The 18,455-nt window shown below is 44.7% G+C and overlaps 1 protein-coding gene across 1 annotated transcript; it reads right to left on the bottom strand.

Annotated features, from left to right (window-relative positions):
- Window positions 1–16,335: 16,335 nt before the first annotated feature.
- LOC120665891 lies at window positions 16,336–17,326 on the bottom strand. The gene has a single exon (XM_039945606.1). It carries the CDS (start codon window positions 17,211–17,213, stop codon window positions 16,557–16,559), a length of 657 nt encoding a protein of 218 aa, XP_039801540.1. The 5' UTR covers window positions 17,214–17,326; the 3' UTR covers window positions 16,336–16,556.
- Between the last annotated feature and the right edge of the window lie 1,129 nt (window positions 17,327–18,455).

The raw sequence follows: 18,455 nt of genomic DNA on the forward strand, positions 1-18,455 counted from the left end.
TTGAGGTCTACCGTTGTCATTCCGTACTCGTCGATATCGACACCTTTTTCTGTGAGTTTAACCCATTGACAACGAAATAGAGGTATCTTCAACAGCCCATAGTCGAGTTCCCAGATTTCTTCAATGTAACCAAAATATGAGTTCGTTTGGCCACTAGAGTCGGTGGCATCTATACGGACACCACTATTTTGATTGGTGCTCTTGTTATCTTGGGCTCTTTGTATAAAATGTGTAACCATTAATTTCATATCCTTGGTACATCAGGATTGAATTTGCCGGACCCCTGGCCAGCCAAGCTAGCTGCTCATGAATTTGATCGTTGGCCATGACTTTCTTCTGCAACCAGGTGGCGAATGTATCGTTATGATGTTTTGTAATCCATGTCTCAGACTTCAAAGAGTATATGCTTCGCACAATTTGGATGTGCTCCTCCATGTATGGAGCCACCAAGACTGATTGTTGCAGAACTGTGAGATGTGCTTTGCTCAACATGGCATGATCTGTGGCATTTACTGATTTTCTTCCAACTGTGTCCTTTCCAATCAGTCGCCCCTCATGACATGATACTGGAATCCCAATTGGGCAGAGTTCTTCCACATAGTCAACACAAAACTCAATGACCTCCTCTATGACGTAACCCTTCGCAATGCTTCCTTTTGGACGAGCCCGATTACGAACGTATTTCTTTAGGACTACAAAGTATCGTTCAAAAGGGAACATATTATGAAGGAAAACAGGACCCAGAATACCAATCTCTTTGACCAGGTGAACTAGAAGATGCGTCATAATATTGAAGAATGATGGAGGAAATATCATTTCAAGACTGACTAAACTTTGGACAATATCCTCTTGTAGCCTGCTTAAACTCGATGGATCAATTTCCTTCTGAGAAATTGTGTTGAGAAAGGCACACAGCTTTATAATTGTTGCTCGAACATTAGCTGGTAGAATACCTCTAAGTGCAACTGGAATCAATTGCGTCATCAACTCGTGATATTCATGGGATTTTACGTGTACGAATTTCTTCTCTTTCAAGTTCAGTAGCCTCTTTATATTCGAAGAGTAGCCTGATGGGACCTTGATATTGTTCAAACTGTCGAACATACTTTGCTTCTCTTCCTTACTAAGAGTGTAGCATGCAGGACCTAGATAATGACGTCCTTTATCCCTTTTTTCTGGATGTAGGGCGGCCCGTTGTTTCATACGTTGAAGATCTTGCCGCGCTTCCAATGTATCCTTTGGTTTACCATAGACACCAAGAAAGCCTGGTTCACACAAAGTTTTTTTGTTAGGTGCATCACATAAATTGCGTGGCGGACGTATAAGACTTCCCAATAAGATAACTCCCAAAAAATATTCTTCTTCTTCCACATAGGTGCACGTCCGTCATCACTCTGCACTGATCTACTGCCAGGTCCTTTTCCGAATAGTACTTTTATATCTTTGACCATTTCAAATACTATTTTCCCACAACGGTGTCTAGGCTTGGTACGATGATCTGCCTTTCCATCGTAGTGAGCATGCCTCCTCCTTAATGGGTGCTTGATCGGAAGAAATTGACGATGACCCATATACATGATCTTCCTATACTGCTTGAGGTACGTGCTGTCGGTTTCTTCTAAACAATGGGTGCATGCCCTATAACCCTTATTGGATTGTCCGGAGAGGTTACTTAGTGCTGGCCAATCGTTGGTGGTTACGAAAAGTAATGAACGAAGGTTAAAATGATCCTCTGCGTGCACATCCCACATATGAACACCCTCCTCTTTCCACAACAATAGAAGATCCTCAATCAGTGGTTTCAGATACACATCTATATCGTTACCGAGTTGCTTCGGGCCGGGGATAAGCACCGGCATCATAATGAATTTCCGCTTTATACACAACCAGGGAGGAAGGTTGTATATACAGAGTGTCACAGGCCAGGTACTATGGCCACTGCTCTGCTCACCGAAAGAATTCATGCCATCCGTACTTAAGCCGAACCTTATGTTCCTCGCATCATTTGCAAATGTTGGGAATGTTCTGTCCATTTTTCTCCACTGCGACCCATCAGCGAGGTGTCTCAACATATTGTCTTACTTACATTTTTCTTTGTGCCATCGCATCAATTTAGCATTCATTTTGTTCATGAACAAACGTTTCAGACGTGGTATTAGAGGGAAATACCACATCACCATGGCAGGCACCCTCTTCTTGACACGCATCCCGTCAACGTCGCTTGGATCATCTTGAGGGATCTTATACCGGCATGCGTTGCATACAGGGCATGAATCCAAATTTTCATACTCACCTCGATATAGGATGCAGTCATTAGGACAAGCATGTATCTTCTGTGCCTCTAATCTTAAAGGACAAACAACTTTTTTTGCCTCGTATGTTGTCGCCGGCAAGGTGTTACCCTCAGGGAGTAAGTTTTTTATAAGTTTCAGCAACTCCTCGAATCCCTTGTCAAACAAACCATTTGATGCCTTCCATTGCAACAATTCCAATGTTGTACTCAACTTCTTTTGGTCTTGTTTGCAATCAGGGTACAATAATGTTCTGTAGTCCTCCAACATACGCTTCAGATCTCTCGATTCCTTTTCTGTTTCGCAACCTTCCTCAGCTTCGCGCAGCATCTGACCAAGATCATCTTCTACAACGTATCCTTTAGTATCTTCTTCAGGCTCACCCATTTGCAGTGTCATTGAAAAAGGCATTATAATTGGCTGCAAAGTCAGGAATCCTGTCCTCTTCTTCTATATTATTATCCAGCATAATTCCTCTTTTGCCATGCTTGGTCCAAACATAGTAGTTCGGCATGAAACCACTATTGAACAAGTGACTGTGCATGGTTCTTGATGATGAGTAATCCTTCTCATTCTTACAGAATTTGCATGCACAACGAACGAAACCGTCATACTTGTGTTTCTCGGCCGCTTCTATGAATTCATGCACGCCATCAATGAACTCCTTTGAATGCCGGTCGGCCATGTACATCTATTGCCGACTCATCTGGGTCCACAATACATTTATATACATCATTGTAGTGTACAAATAGTTCATTCATACTACCAATTTATAACTAATATTGAATATGCTATTAATAAAACTGAACTACAAAATTATAACGATGCATATGGTCTTCTGACTGCATAACTGTGTAAAAACTTTGTTTCTCTATATGGAACTTTATATTTTTGTACAAGAAACAACACATGTGGCCTTCTGGCCTAGCTGAGCTGCGGGTCTCGAATTGGCGCAGCATGCATCTCGAATGTGGAATCTTGTAAAGTTTTGGAATTTTGAAGGGAACTAAATAAAGCACCCTTGCATATGTAATTGATAATATTTCCATACAAAATTTGAATTCAAATATAATTGATAATGCATATAACTATAATAAATCGATACTATTCATTATCAAATAAATTGATAAAACATATAAATAATTTGATAGTATTCACATATCAAATAAATGGATAACGCATATAACTACAATAAAATACTACAACTAAAAATAATTATCACATATATAAACTAAATTAAATGATAACTGCTTCTAAAAAATGAACTACAAAAATAACTGCTTTTTTTGAAACTAAAAATTTGTCTCTATAGCTTTATTTTGTACAAGAACAACACATGTGCCTTCTGGCCTAGCTGAGCTGCGGGTCTCGAATTGGCGCAGCATGCATCTCGAATGTGGAATCTTGTAAAGTTTGGAATTTTGAAGGGAACTAAATAAAGCACCCTTGCATATGTAATGATAATATTCCATACAAAATTTGAATTCAAATATATAATTGATAATGCATATAACTATAATAATCGATACTATTCACTTATCAAATAAATTGATAAAACATATAAATATAATAATTTGATAGTATTCACATATCAAATAAATGGATAACGCATATAACTACAATAAAATACTACAACTAAAAATAATTATCACATATATAAACTAAATTAAATGATAACTGCTTCTAAAAACCAATTGCAAAGTTATGGAGAAAAATAACTAACTTTTTTTTGAAAAAAAATAAAAATTCGCCTCCCCTCCCCTCACTCAGCTGCCATGAACAATGAGTTTACAATAGTTTGGAGGGGGGAGAGGTTGGGGTATTTATAGGTGTGGACAAAAGGCACTGGTTGGTACCTATGACCCGGTGCTAAATGTTATTCAATAGCACCGGGTCAAGGCACAAACCGGTGCCTTTGGCCCGAGCGTCAGCCGGCACCAGGTCGTGGCAGTACCCGGTGCCGTTTGCAGCATAATAGGCACCTATTGGTCCCACCAACCGGTGCCTATACCGGCGTCTGCATTTGGCACCGGGTTGTGGTACAAACCGGTTCCTATGCTGCCGCATTGGAACCGGTTTGTACCTCCACCCGGTGCCAATTGTCCTCCACGGGGTCGGTCCAAGGCCAAAGATACCAGCTGCTGTTGCAGCCGGTACCATTGGTACCAACGGTACCGGCTGCAACAGTAGCTGGTACATTTGGCCCGTTTTCTAGTAGTGAATTTGTGTTCAAGGAGGTGCTAAGAGGAGAGAGAAAGACGTAGAGAAGGTGCTATACATTGGAGTGCTGCTGCTAGCTTAGCAATCTCTAACATCGGTATCTTGTTTGGGCACCCAGTGCTAGAGGAGAGAGAAGGGGGGAGGCTGTGGCTTGTGGGCCCAACTTCATGGATGGGTGGGTGCAATGAGGTGCTATACATTGGAGCAAATTTTGCTGAGCTAGCAGGAATGACATACCATGGTCTTAGCACCCCCTCACATTCCATACATTGGAGCTGCCGTAAGGGACCGAGTGAGGAGATTGTGTAGACTGAGTAGTAAGGGCATGCGGAAATTTGAGTACAGAAAGTTAGCGGTAGCCTAGCTTACTGGAAACGAGCTTTGTTCTCATTACTAGCAAGCCACCCTAGCGTCATTTTGGCTAGCTCTGGAGCGTTGCTTAGAGGCTTGGCTAGGCAACCAAACAGACCATATTGTATGAGTAAAGCTACTTTATATAGCAAAGTCAGGAATATTGTTGTCACCTTTTCTTCTTCATTATTGAGAGCCAATGGTGATCACCATCGGATGATAAGTGACTGATAATGTCCTGTGGATTTGATGTGCATGTGAAAGATGTGACGTGATGGCCGACAGCACTTGGTGAAGGGTAAGCTCCAGCTTGGGTGCGATGGACCATGAGGTGATGACATGCAAGCAAGAGGCTTGGCACTGATGCATCATGTGGTGGTGAAGGACAAGTGGAGGCTTGGTGCATGATCATAGTAAGAGTACGTGGAGGGCGAGATGGTGATAAAGATGGCATATGTGAAGTCAAGGAGGAAAACGATGGCAAGCTCGAGTACTCTGCTCGTGCAGCGGGAGCGTGAAAGACTCGAAAGCATCAAAGCTTGGCAAAGGCCGGACATGCGTCGAAATCAGAGGTGGCAAGTTTGCCGGTTTGTGCCTCCAAATCGGGCGTCAATAGGTTTACCGGTTTGGCTCAACCAGAGCTGTGTCCGATGCGGTTGGATAATGGTGATGGAGGACACGTGGCGTCATCTCGAAGTTTGTGTCAAGCCGAAAGCAAAGTCGTAAATTCAGTGGTCCGGTAAAAACATGGATGGTTTTACCTCTGAGGGGTACTTGGTTGTGTGCTTCGTATAGGCGTGTTTTGGACATTTGTCGTACACCAATATATATGGATAAGTTGTTGAGGTAGCTATCTCTTTTGGTGGAGGTCCTTTTATTTTTGTTTGTAAGAGTGATTTGTTAGGGTTAGGAAGAGGGAGAGAAGTACGAGTGGCTTGTAACTTGGCCTCTTGAGACAATTTAAAGATCAATCTCGTGTTCATCTTATCCAGGGGCGAAGCCAGATGAAAAAGCCATCGGGGTCGGATGTATTAAACGCTGAGGTCGACCATGTAGAGAAACAGTGCTAAACATTATTTTTCTATTGATATTAGTAAATTTTATCGGGCTCCGGCGACCCGATAGCTCCATTGAGCTCCGCCCCTGATCTTATCATTCCTGAGCATTTTTCTTTTTCCTCTATGTTTCAGTGTTTTCGGTTAATTTTTCGATTCGCGAGATTTACTTCATTGTTTCACAAACTTGTTTTTGGATCTACTAAAGCTGGCAGTCGTACATACACGGTTCAAATTTCGTTTGGATCCATAAATTTTTGAGTAAGTAATTTGCGTTTAAAATTTGAATTTGGGTCCTGCTTTCCCTTCAGTCTTCGTCTGCTCTTGCGCAGGAGATTTCGAGGAGTGCTTGGCTGGTGGCACGCTCGTGCGGCGCGGCCAGCTGCGGCGTGAGGGGCACACGCGCGGGGCAGCCAGCCAGACAAGCGGCGGCGCTCGAAGGGCGCATGCGGCCAGGCGCTCGGCAGCCAGCGGGGCGGAAGGAGCAGGCCGCGCGCGGCTAGCCTAGCGGGCCGCCTCAGCTGATTAGGAGTAATGTAGGGAATTTTTGCAAACAGAGCACGCAAATGGTCCAAGAAGGGGCCAGCAACTCTGCACGGTCGTCCGGGGCGGGGGGGGGGGGGGGGGGGGGGGGGAGGGAGGGGGGGGGGGGCGGCGGCGGTTATATGGCGCGTTTAGTTTCCAAAATACTTTGGGCACAAATTTTTTTGAAGCATTTGCAACACTAATTAGGAGTATTAAATATAAATTAATTATAAAACTAATTACACGGAGGGACGGAAAATCGCGAGACAAATTTATTAAACATAATTAATTCATCATTAGAGATTGTTATTGTAGCACGACAGTGTCTAATTATTACATAATTAGATTCATTAGATTTGTTTTGTGATTTTGCCCGGGTGTTATGGAATGAGTTTTGTCAGCTGTCCATATTTAATACTCCTAATTAGTGGTCAAACATTCGAAGTTACTACAGTGTGGGGAAAATTTTGGGAACTAAACATGCCCCTAGGGTTCATATTGTGTTTAATTAGTTAACTACGTAATGGATGCTTACGTTTCTTCTGAAAAGAAAAGAGCCAGTATATGCATGCAGAAAACACAAAGATGTTGATGTCATCCCACATGCAAAAAATTTAAAACTTCAAAAACTATAGATCTCAAATGTGTGTCCAAATTCAATTTAAATTGCACCATTATCTTTTTTACAATAAATCTTCAAAATGAGACCACACTTACCTATATTTGCATGATATTTTTAAAAATATTTTTACTACTAAATAATTAGTTTTGGTCTACTGGAAACAAATATTTATTTTTACGAACAAATAATCATACATGACGAACAAATAATAATGTGCAACAAACAAAACATGAATATCGCAAATATTTGATTGCACAGGATAAATAATGAAAAATAAATATCACGAACAAATGAGTCAATATGGCCAAATAATTTATTCTATAAAGCGAACAAATGAGTTAATATGACCGAATAATCTATAGAGCAAACTTCTACTTAGAAAATAGAAGAAAAAATAAGTAAGTAAATAAAAGAAAAAGGGAAATAAAAAGAAGAACCAAATAAGACTAAAAATATTTGTAAAATGGATACAAGAGAAAGTGTAACGGAAGGGGATGTGAGAAAATCAAACTAGTAACGGAAGAAAAAAAGGAGCAGAAAAAAAATGAAATGAGAAACAGCAAGCGACTGGATTTTTCAGTGTGTTTTTAGGTACAAGTTGTAGTATCTAAACTCACTCCCTAACTAATCGGACACTACAACCCATACACACACGCTTTCTAGAGGTGCAAGTTGACGGGCACGTCATCCCATTGTGGTCCATAGCGCTAATCCGACACTACAACCCATACACACACGCTTTCTAGAGGTGCAAGTTGACGGGCACGTCATACACCTGACGGGCACGTCATCCCATTGTGGTCCATAGCGCTTGATGCTCCCAAGAAAGCTTCGGGATTAAACCCCGGTGCAGCACCCAGAACATCCCAGCCGGGGATCGAACCTGGGCGGGTGGGCTCCCAACAGATAGGCATGTGGGGTTGAATTCGGAGCGTATGCCTTATTCTCTAGGAGAATTTTTAAATGCTCTCATTCACCTGATCTGGGCGTCCGTGCCGATCCTTCAATTATTTTCCATTATAATGCCTATTTCTTCATACCTAGTTTAACAAATACACTTAGGTATGACACCCATACTAAACAAGTTGCGTTGAAGAGTCCTTGAGAAAAAATAATCCTTTCGGTTCTGGCAGACTTTGCATCGACACACATGAAACCTGACAGGTAGTTGGCCTCGGCTACCTTTGGAAAATCATGCATGCCATCAATGAACTCCTTGAAGCACCGGTTCACATTGTGCATCCATTGCTAGTTCATCTACACTATATTACGTTAATATTTTTTACTAAATGAATAAAAATGAAAAAATTTACTTTTTTTAGCATTATGCCATGTAATTATGCTTTAATATATTTTTTAATCAAAATAATCTAAGTAATTATCCTATCATATAAATTAACTCGATTATATTATTTGATCTCTAATGGATGTATGAATAAAAAATGTCATCAACTTCTATACATGCAAACAACCAAAAAACATTAAAGCTCAAATGGATGTATGAATAAAAAATCTCACATTCTCTCCATTTCAAAGAACAAAATGTCTCTCTCTCTCTCTCTCTAAGCCAAGAAACACAAGCATACTTTATTTAGTCCTCTATCCTCATTTTTATCAACATCTTCAACAAAGTAACGTCAATACATGCAAACTATAAAAAACATTTAGAGCTCAAATGTTGTATAATTCAAAAACTTTCTCCATTCTCTCCATGTCGGTATTTCATTCACCGGAGTAATTTGCATCGCTCGATAGCTATACTGGTAGTTGCGGAGACAGCACCCGGGCTAGCTGTGCTCCAACCCCTGTTGTGAGCTCAAAATGATATGGAAACATAGTTAAAACTGTATGCAAATTTTATTATCACATGAGATTTTACCTTATACGGATGATCACCCTACGTCCAGTGTGGGTGGTGTTCTTTGTGTTCCTTACGTTCGAGTCCTGGTTGCTTACAATAGGGTGCTGCAAGTGAGTGCTTGTATGTGAAAGAGTGAATATCTGAAAGACTATCTAGACTGAAGGCCCAGCTCCACCTAAATGTCTGTGGACTGGCTACAATCGAGCAGGAGGGGTGGTTTGCCCCAAGGTTGCCCTCCGAAGAGGTTGGGAGCTCAACATGTATCCTAGTATAGAGCCTTTTGGCTGCTGGTTGCGATCATGGCTTGATGCCAAGTCTTATTTATCTGAACCACAATGTCGCTGGTGTGGCATTGGTCATGTCTGCCATCCCCTTAGCAAGACATAGCATGGGCGGAACGGTCGTATGGCTGCCCCAACTGGCTTCACCTGGCTTCCTTGCTGTGCTGCTAGGGACCAACTCTTTGTTAAGGGGGTGGGGGTGGGCGGGAGGGGGGGGGGGGGGCTCGGATCCTTCTCTTGTGCTTTGGTAGTGCGCCGCGGCCCCCGCTAGTCTGATGCGCCAGCGCCACCCCTTTCTTAGATCTGATGGCGAAGGGCGATGTGTTACATCCTGCCCCATTTGGATTGATGGGACAGGACGGGCGCAGATGGCGTGGTCGTCGGTCCGCGATATCATGATGCTCTGGCTGACCAAGGGGTTTGCGTGCTAGACCTCTGGTCTTCACAGCACCCCTGACCAGTTTGTCAGGCGGGGTATGAGCTCCCGTGCACGTCCATCAACTTGGGCACATTGAATGCTTCTCCACCAGCTCATTCCTCCTATCTTCCAGCGGGTCGGGACTCGGGAGGTCGGATCTAGCCGTTGGAGGGCGCCAGCCTCTCGAGTTCTGTGAGGGGTCGGGAGGCTGCCATGCATCTTACCGGCATGTGGCCTAACCCTTGGGTCGCCGCCTGACGCGCGACCGCGCTGGTCAAAACACCTTGCCTCCTAGGCTTACCTTCCTGGGCTGTTTTCTCGTTGGCGATTAGGCCCGGAAAGGCCTTTCTTCATGGTAACTGTGATACTTAACCCTGACACTCCATTCCAAAAAACTGTAAATTTCTCTATCTCTAGAGCAAGAAACACACACCATCCTAACCATAAAATGTGAGAGGAGGAAGTTTCTAAACTTAAGAACACTTAGATGAGTGAAATCCCCGCAGAACATGTAAAATTGGGCAGCAGGTCCCATGAACACGTGGTGCCATGAATAGAGTTATCTGTATCCATGGCTAGTGTTTGGGAAGGAAAAAGGGGCAAATAGCCTAGATGCACTTTGGCACTAATTTACGTTAGGCATACTAGTACTGGCTCGTAACACCAATATAATGTCTACTAATATGCACACGTTAGTACCCATTGGTAATACTAACACATTACCAAAGTGCCTCCAGAAGAGATAATAATTAGGCCTGGTACTTGCATTAGTACTGGCCCCTACTGGCCGGTACCAATGTTCTTGATCATTGGCTAGGTCTCTTATATTGACCGCTTCGCTTTCTCCTCTTCACACCCTGTTAACTTGGTGGAAGATAATCTTTCCAGCTTGTGAAATAAAATTTTGGTTTTTGTTAAATGAGCCATAGGTTTTCAGGAGAACTATCAGTTCTTAGATTAAAGTTCACAACTTGTGAGGTGAAACTTTTGATTAAAAACTAACTTATGATTAATTCGTGGACAAAAAAAACACCAACAATGTAACTCATAAGTTTTGATTCAACAAAACTTCCTAGGAACTAGAAACTAGGAAGGCAAGAAACAATAATAGTTTTTTTCATCTGGGATTGGGAGGAAAGATGATTCACTTCGATTGAAACCTTTAATAATACAGGAGTGCACATCATGGTACATGGAAATGTGCATGACACCCTTTTCGGATGTAGATATTGAAGCTTAATGAGAGTAATCTGTGCTCGTAGCCTAAGAGGGGGAGGGAGAATTAGAAAAACATAAAACCTTAACCTATCACCCAAGCTAATTACGCACAAAATATAAACTAGATCATGCTATCTATATGTGCATCTATGGTTCAACTAATTTGAAACTCTAATCCCAAAATAAGTTTTGCAACATATAGTCAATCCTAGCAATGTACTACACTAATAAAGTAAAGGCACACAACTTGCAAGTATGAAATGCGGAAACGTAAAAGGAATCGGGTGCTCGTAGCCTAAGAGGGGGAGGAGGTGAATTAGGCAAACTAAAAATCTTAACCTCAAGCTCCAACTATTTGCACATAAATTAAACTAAGACATACTATCTAGATGTGCAACTAGTGTTCTTCTAGTGTGAAAACCCTCATCCCAAAAGAGTTATGCAACCTATAGCCAATTCTATCAAGATTCTACTCTAGAAAGTAAAGGCACACAAAGATTGCAATAAGTAAATGCGGAAGCTTAAAGAGGGATGAGAGAATGTAAACTCTTGTGACACGAGGATTTAACCCGTGGTTCAGTTAGCCACAAAGGCACACTTACATCCACGTTGTTGAAGCACTCAAAAAGAGTATTACTTCTCGGCAATCAAGTCTCTTCCGAAGACACCAAGTCTACAGTCACCTTAATCCCGGGTTCCACTAAGGAGCTTCTCCACCAAGGAAGGGGGTCTCCACGTCCCCCGCATAAAGCTTGTCGTCGTCGCTCCACACTAAGCCGGAGGGTCGAAGACGTGCCGGCGAGTCACCAAGACTCCAAGGATGGCCGGCTCACCGAGATACACTTTTGTTCACTCAAGAACCAGGGCACAACGCACACAACCTTGCCCACTCACTCACTCAAGAGCTAATCTAGAACTAAACCTAAGGATGTGATCAATTTGCTCTTTGGTTGGCTTGGAGATTTTCTTCAAAGTGTCTAGGGTTTCTCTGAACTCCAGCAAGCTTCAAATGACCGGAGGAACCCATATATATAGCCCTCCAACTTGAACTAGACGTTTTGAGCCGTTACTGCTTTTTCTGCGTAGGCATCGGATAATCCGACCCTAGGGCGTCGGATCATCCGACCCCACTGAGATTCCCGGTAGCCGTTACCCTTTGCAACTTTTGCTGACGTCATTTATCCGACCTGTTAGTCCAACGTGTTCTGAATCATTGCTACTGCCCATTAGTCCGATGCTCAGATAATGCCACGTCAGATCATCCGACCCTGAAGGCAATTTTCCATCTCGACAGACAGGCTCTCTGCAGAATCACCCGAACCTTGTCTGACCTTCATTTCCATAGCGTCGGATAATCCGACCCTATAGCATATTTTCAGTCCCTGAAAATATGCTCTCTAAGTAATGCTACTACTCAAAATCCGACCTGTGTTTTCAACGCGTCGGATAATCTGGCTGCTTTGAAGTGTTTATCCGACCTGGCTTATTCGGATTATCCGACCCCACTGGAATTTTCTGTTTATTGTTCCACCTGTCCAACTCGTCGCAGCAGTCATTTAGACGCCTTGATATTTCTGCGGTGGATTGGACGCCTTGTCTCGACGGTGCATTGGACATCTCGTCTCGACGGCGCATTGGACGTCTCGTCTCGGCGGTGCATTGGACATCTCGTCTCGACGGCGCATTGGATGTCTCGAATATGATTTGGACGTCATCCAAGGGACCTAAGAAATCCTATAAGTATGATCTCGCAAACTCATTAGTCCCATTTATTGCGTTGTCATACAATCACCAAAATCACTCGAAATGGCCTAAATGGGGCCATGTTCGTTACAAAACATAAAGGAGGGGATGAGAGGAAAGCAAACTCTTCAATCAAGGATTTATCCCATGATATCGGTAAGCACTAAGCCACTCCTAGTCTACATTGTTGAAGCATTCGCTAATAGTATTGCTTTTCTTGGCCACCAAGTCTCTTTCGGGAACCCCTTGACTTGCCACAAAGGCTAGGCCACTAAGGCTCATCCCAGGTTTTCCGGTCACCTTGATCCCGCTTTCCACTAAGGAGCTTATCCACGAAGGATGGGGGTCTCCACGTCCCCCACACAAGGTTGTAGATGCCACTCCAGACCAAGTCGGAGGGTCGAAGACTTGCCGGTGAGTCTCCAAGACTACAAGGTGTCCGCACACCATAAGTACAAGGTGTGGTTCACTCTAGAATGAATCCACAAGGCAACAACACCTTGCTTTCTCACTCTCTTAGGAGCTAAGCTAGCACTAATACTCTCGAAGATTTGCTAAGCACCTATAGATGTGACCAATTGGCTCTCTAGTGGCTTGGAGGACTTCTTAAATGTGTGTGAAGCTTCCCTGAACTCCAGCAACCACAAATGGGCGAAAGTGTGTGTGTGTGTGTGGGTGTGTGGGGGGGGGGTATAGCCTAGCAACTCCATAGAGCCGTTTCTCCAATGGCCATAAAAAAACCAGTAAGGTTGGTTAAACCGACGCTCTGCCTAGTGGGTGTCGGTTCAACCGGTCACCCTGTTCAGTTGCATATAGCTGTTGGCCCCTTCTAACACACCAGCTTTTGCCTACGTCATTGAACCGACGCCTTCAACTGATGCACCATCGGTTTAATCAGTCGTGAAGGATTTTTCTCTCGAACTTGGCAACTGGTTGACATGATCTCTGGACAATGGCAGTACCAATTCATCGATGCCTCCTATTTACACTGTCGGTTTAACCAGTGCTACTGACTTTTCTACACTTGATCTTAGCTGTAATTCTTCACTACATTGTCCTATTGATTTTCCATGCCTTCGGTTTAACCGGTTGCCTGTTTTCTGCAGACACTTGTCCAACCCATCTCGGCTGCCATTTGGACACCATGATAGCGAATTGGATATCTTGGATATGGTTTGGACTACATCCATGAAACCTAGAAATTTTACAATCCTGAGCTCACAAATTTGTTAGTTCTATTGATTATGTTGTCACAGTCACCAAAATCAGTAAATCACAGACTATAGCCTAACTGGGCCATATTCCTTACCCTATATAATTTGAAGCATCCAGATATTGCCCTGCGTTCATAGATATATCTTCTTATACATCGACAAAGTCTCCAATATGGAAGTTTGACAAAGGCAAAATAGCCAAAGTCATCCTTGAACTATGGAGCTTGACTCAATTTGGTCCCTGAACTTTGAAAACGTCCAATTTAGTCCCTGAACTATCCTCAAGTTCATCTTTGAATTCAATGTGGCACGCCACGTAGGTTCCTCCAGTCGCCCCACGGTCAGCTTGGGTTGTGAAATACCCTTATTACCCTCCATCCATAGGCATCTTTTACACAGGCAGCTTGCAGCTCGCATCGAGCCAGACCGCTCCCTCCCCTGCCAGGTCGCCGCCCCTTTCAGGTAGCGCATGTCGCCGCCCCCTCGCCACCCTATCCTTGCCGGCACACTACCCCCTCCCAGCCAGCTCAGCTCGATATGGCTTGGAAGCTGGCTATATGTTAAATCTGCTTTATGGAAGGAGGGTAAAACGAGTATTTCATACCCCAAGCTGACTACGCGGTGACTGGAGGAACCTACATGGCGTGTCATGTTGAATTTAAGGACGAAGTTGGTTCGATTAGGATAGTTCAGGAATTAAATTGGATGTTTTCATAGTTCGAGGACCAAATTGAGCCGAGCCCTATAGTTCAGGAATGATTTTGACTATTTTGCCTTTGACAAAGTTGCATTCAAGAAGCCCGACTGATGAGCATATAAATGAAATGCGCGCTAATAATGTAAAAATATCCGATAAGGCATCGAGTTTTTAAGATCATTCGTGCACAGAACATAAGTTAGATCCATGGACACTATGGAAAGTTTCAGCAGTGTTCCACCTTCCATCAAAACATCATCTTAAAGAAAAAGGAAAATTATGGCTCTGCTATATTAGGTAGCTACTTAAGTATGAATGCTATTGCTTTGCTTGAGATCTGATCATCACTTGCTAGGCCAAGGGAGAAATTAAAAGAGCCCTATTATTTCATAGTCATGTCAATCCTAGCTAGCCTGAACAGATTAGATAGAATTCAAGTGTGGTATGCTCACTGCGTATACGGAAAGCAGACATTAGAGCAGGGCAGCTGAAGTGAAGCCTTCACTTGGCAACAAAGAATGACAATTTGATGCTGCAAAATCATCTGATAGTGGTGGCAGGCCAGCCAGTTTACTGTCGATCTGTTCTAATAATCCTCAAGAGTCTCGGTCTCCTAGCCAGGACGTTATGAAGAAGCAATTTAGACCAAAGTTATAGCTAACTATTGGGGGTTAACATTAAGCAGAGAGCAATGGACACCACACACGTCTTAGTATATTGTCTACTTGGATATGTTAATGTGAAAACATCGACCTAGGGTTGATAAAACAACCAAGTATTTTGTTGCAAAGTTTCAGGGCGTCAGTTTGGTCAACGGGGGGACAGCATTTCAGCAATCGATCAGACCAGGCTGCCCTCCCAATAAATGGTCAGATGCATGGCTACTGTGTGGTCGATCGATCGTCGTCTGACGACTCCTGATCCATCTTTATTCATTCACAAGCTTCCACTGCATCTGTACCAGGCAGCTAGTGGCACCGTCCGGCCGGCTCCTCATTACTCTCTCATATCATCACGTCTCACACGTACCTTCCGGCCGGCCACATGATCGAAGAGGGAGATTCCACCATGAGACTTTGATGCCCTATTGAACATTTTTTTTAAAGAAAACATATGCGAGAATTCACCTGCTTTTTACAGGTCGTCTTAGCTTGCTGCGTGCAACTCTTTTGCTGAATTTCTGCATCAAGCTGGAACTACAGATGCACGCAGATGACGTGCAAGTATGTTTAGCAGAAAGTTCGGTGTGCTTCAGTTTCAAGTTCCTGTAGCTAAACTTTAAAGCATGCACAGAAAACCAGCTTTCGTGGTAAGCTCACCATGTGAAAACAATAAATAGCAAACAGATGGCGTACAATGTGTATAGGCTTCGACAGCTACACAGAACACCGGCCTTTTCTCTGTTCTATATGAAGAAAGAAAATCAAAGGCCCGTTGCAGTCCAAAAGCAAGGGACTATTATCCCTAACATTTTCTGATAATTAAACAATCTATGAAGATTATATATTGATGAGTTGGGACGACCTCGTAGTGGCCTCATTGAGTAAAATTCCACATATTCTTTGTTGATGACTTCAAGATAGGTACGGTGCAGGTCCATTTTAGCATCTTGAAGGGGAAAAATAATCATGATATATATCAGTTTGAGAAAACTATCAAGTTTGGAGATTATATATTGATATTCCAGGATTTGAGATTGAGCGACGTTTTCGTAACTATAAAGCAAGAATCAAGGCGTGGTGACAACAATGGACTTGCTCGAATCTTGAATACGAAGTATATTTCTTAAAGGCGATAGCGAAAGCATGGACAAAGCAGGTATGTGCTCACACGGTGACAAAGAGATAGATCTGTATAAGACACATTATTTTGGCTTCAGCATGAACAAATCAGAAATCATCACCTGTTTTGAGTGCATCCTACTAAAAACACTACTACATTGTTTTATGACGTACAAAGCCCTCCTTGTAATTTCCTCAAGGTAAGAACAGTGTGCAAGACGACGCAGCACGCTACCAAGAGAAAAATGTCACCAAGAACAATGCGAGATACAACCCCAATCAAGAGGCAGCGTTACCTTGCCCTCCGACCACGGACGCCAGCAGCCCATGCAGCCTCCCGGTGCCGCTTCCAGAGTGCCGCGTCCGGAAGCATAGCGTGGACGCCGGCGACGCCGCCGTACCACCGTCGTCTTCGTCTTCGCCCCTCGAGTTCGACGAGAACGACGACCGCGGGCTCGCCAGCAGCCTGTTCCGGCTCCGGGTGCACTGCACCTGCGTGCCATCCTTTGACGGCGGCGCCGACGTCGGTGAGCGTGACGGCATTGTGTGGCTCCTGCGCAGCTTGGGGAGGATGCTTTGGACGAAGCTGGCCGGTTTGGAGGAAGACAAGAGCTTCTTGGAGGAACGGGACTTGGAAAACATGGTCTTGGCGGCGCCCTTGTTAGTGTAGTAGGACGGCGGCGGGGTGAGCGGCGGGAGGGTGGTGTCGGAGATGGAGTTCTTGGGCGTGCCCGGCGCCGATTCCCACATGAAGGGCACGGAGCCCGCGGAGGCGACGCCGTAGTAGACGCGGAAGGAGGGGTTGGAGACGGAGGAGGGGTCCTTGGAGAGGAGGCGGCTGGCCATGGTGGCTCGCTCCTCCAGCATGGCGGCCCGGAGCGTCTTCTGGCTCGAGCTCTTGGGGAGCATCCTCGTCCTATCTTCCTTGTCCAGCATTGTCCTTTGGCTCTCCTTGAGAGATCGATGCAGTTTGTTTGACTAAAAGTAGAGCTTGGGGTTTTGAAATGTGGCCTTGAAGTTGTAGGGAGAGGGGGATGTCAGCTGCTAATGGTTAGACCGTCCACAGCGATAGGAGGAAATGGAGGAGTAAATCTACTGTTTGGCACTGTAGATGTACTGTTTGGCACTGTAGACAGAGAGGGCGTGGGAAACGAGGCAAGAGCAAATTTGCTCTTGCTCTTGCCATTGTGGACAGCCTTAGTCAGGAGAGATGTACTAGAGATACAGAGGGGTGGGTTCTTGGGGGTCCTGGTCAGGGAGGCAGGCAATGTGGTCCTGAGCAAAAGGGCACATGAACCCATTAGGCTTGTCCGTGACTTTGGGATTTCATAATAAAGCAATTAAATCCCACTAGAATAAATATTTTGTTCATTGCGATGATGGATCATGGCTTTGCTTATTTTGTTTTGGACAGGTCCACACACACACACATATATATATATTCACACTACTACAATTTTTATTAAGGGAGGCACTTAAAAAACAGCTCAGAGGCGGGCACAAAAAATAACTGCCTCTGTTAATGCCCAATATTGACACAGACGGTCATTCCTTATTAACAGAGGCAGTTACAAAAACCGCCTTAGAAAATCGATTAACAGAGGTGACCGCCTATAACGTGACATGTTATAGAAACCGCCTCAGTAAATAGTGAACAAACCCTCAATATCTCTAAGTCCCGCAGCCACCCTCCCTCCAGTCCTCCACTCTCACTCCCTCCCCTCTCCCACACCCCTCTCTCTCCCCTCTCTCCTTAACGCGGTGTAGCTCCGCGCCCTCTCCCTCAACGCGTAGGGGGCGGCCGCGCAGGGGGCGGCCGGATTCGGCAGCCACCGGCGGGCGAAAGGACGGCGACAGGCGGAGCGGCAGCGCGCTCAGGCGGCATTGGAGGGGCTGCTGCGCGGTGGCGGGCGGCCGGATCCGGCGGACGCGCACGGATGGCGGCCATAGGCACGAGTGGGCGGCGACCATCGGCGGGCAGAAGGGTGGCAGCGGGCGGAGCGGCGGCTGCGCGGTGGCGACTCCTCCATCCCTCGCAACCCGACATACCCCCTCTTCTCCCCTCCCATGGCGCGGTGTAGGGACGCCAGATCTGGCGGCCATGGGCGGCGGCGGGCCGCGGGCTGCGGCGCGGCCACGGATGAGCGGACTAGAGGCGGCGGTGGGCGGCCATGGCAT

The sequence above is a fragment of the Panicum virgatum genome, chromosome 3N, assembly GCF_016808335.1.
Source record: "Panicum virgatum strain AP13 chromosome 3N, P.virgatum_v5, whole genome shotgun sequence".
NCBI lineage: Eukaryota > Viridiplantae > Streptophyta > Magnoliopsida > Poales > Poaceae > Panicum > Panicum virgatum.

Excerpts from the sequence above, each read along its gene's own strand:
- LOC120665891 (XM_039945606.1), bottom strand. The coding sequence starts at position 17,213 with ATGCTGGACAAGGAAGATAGGACGAGGATGCTCCCCAAGAGCTCGAGC.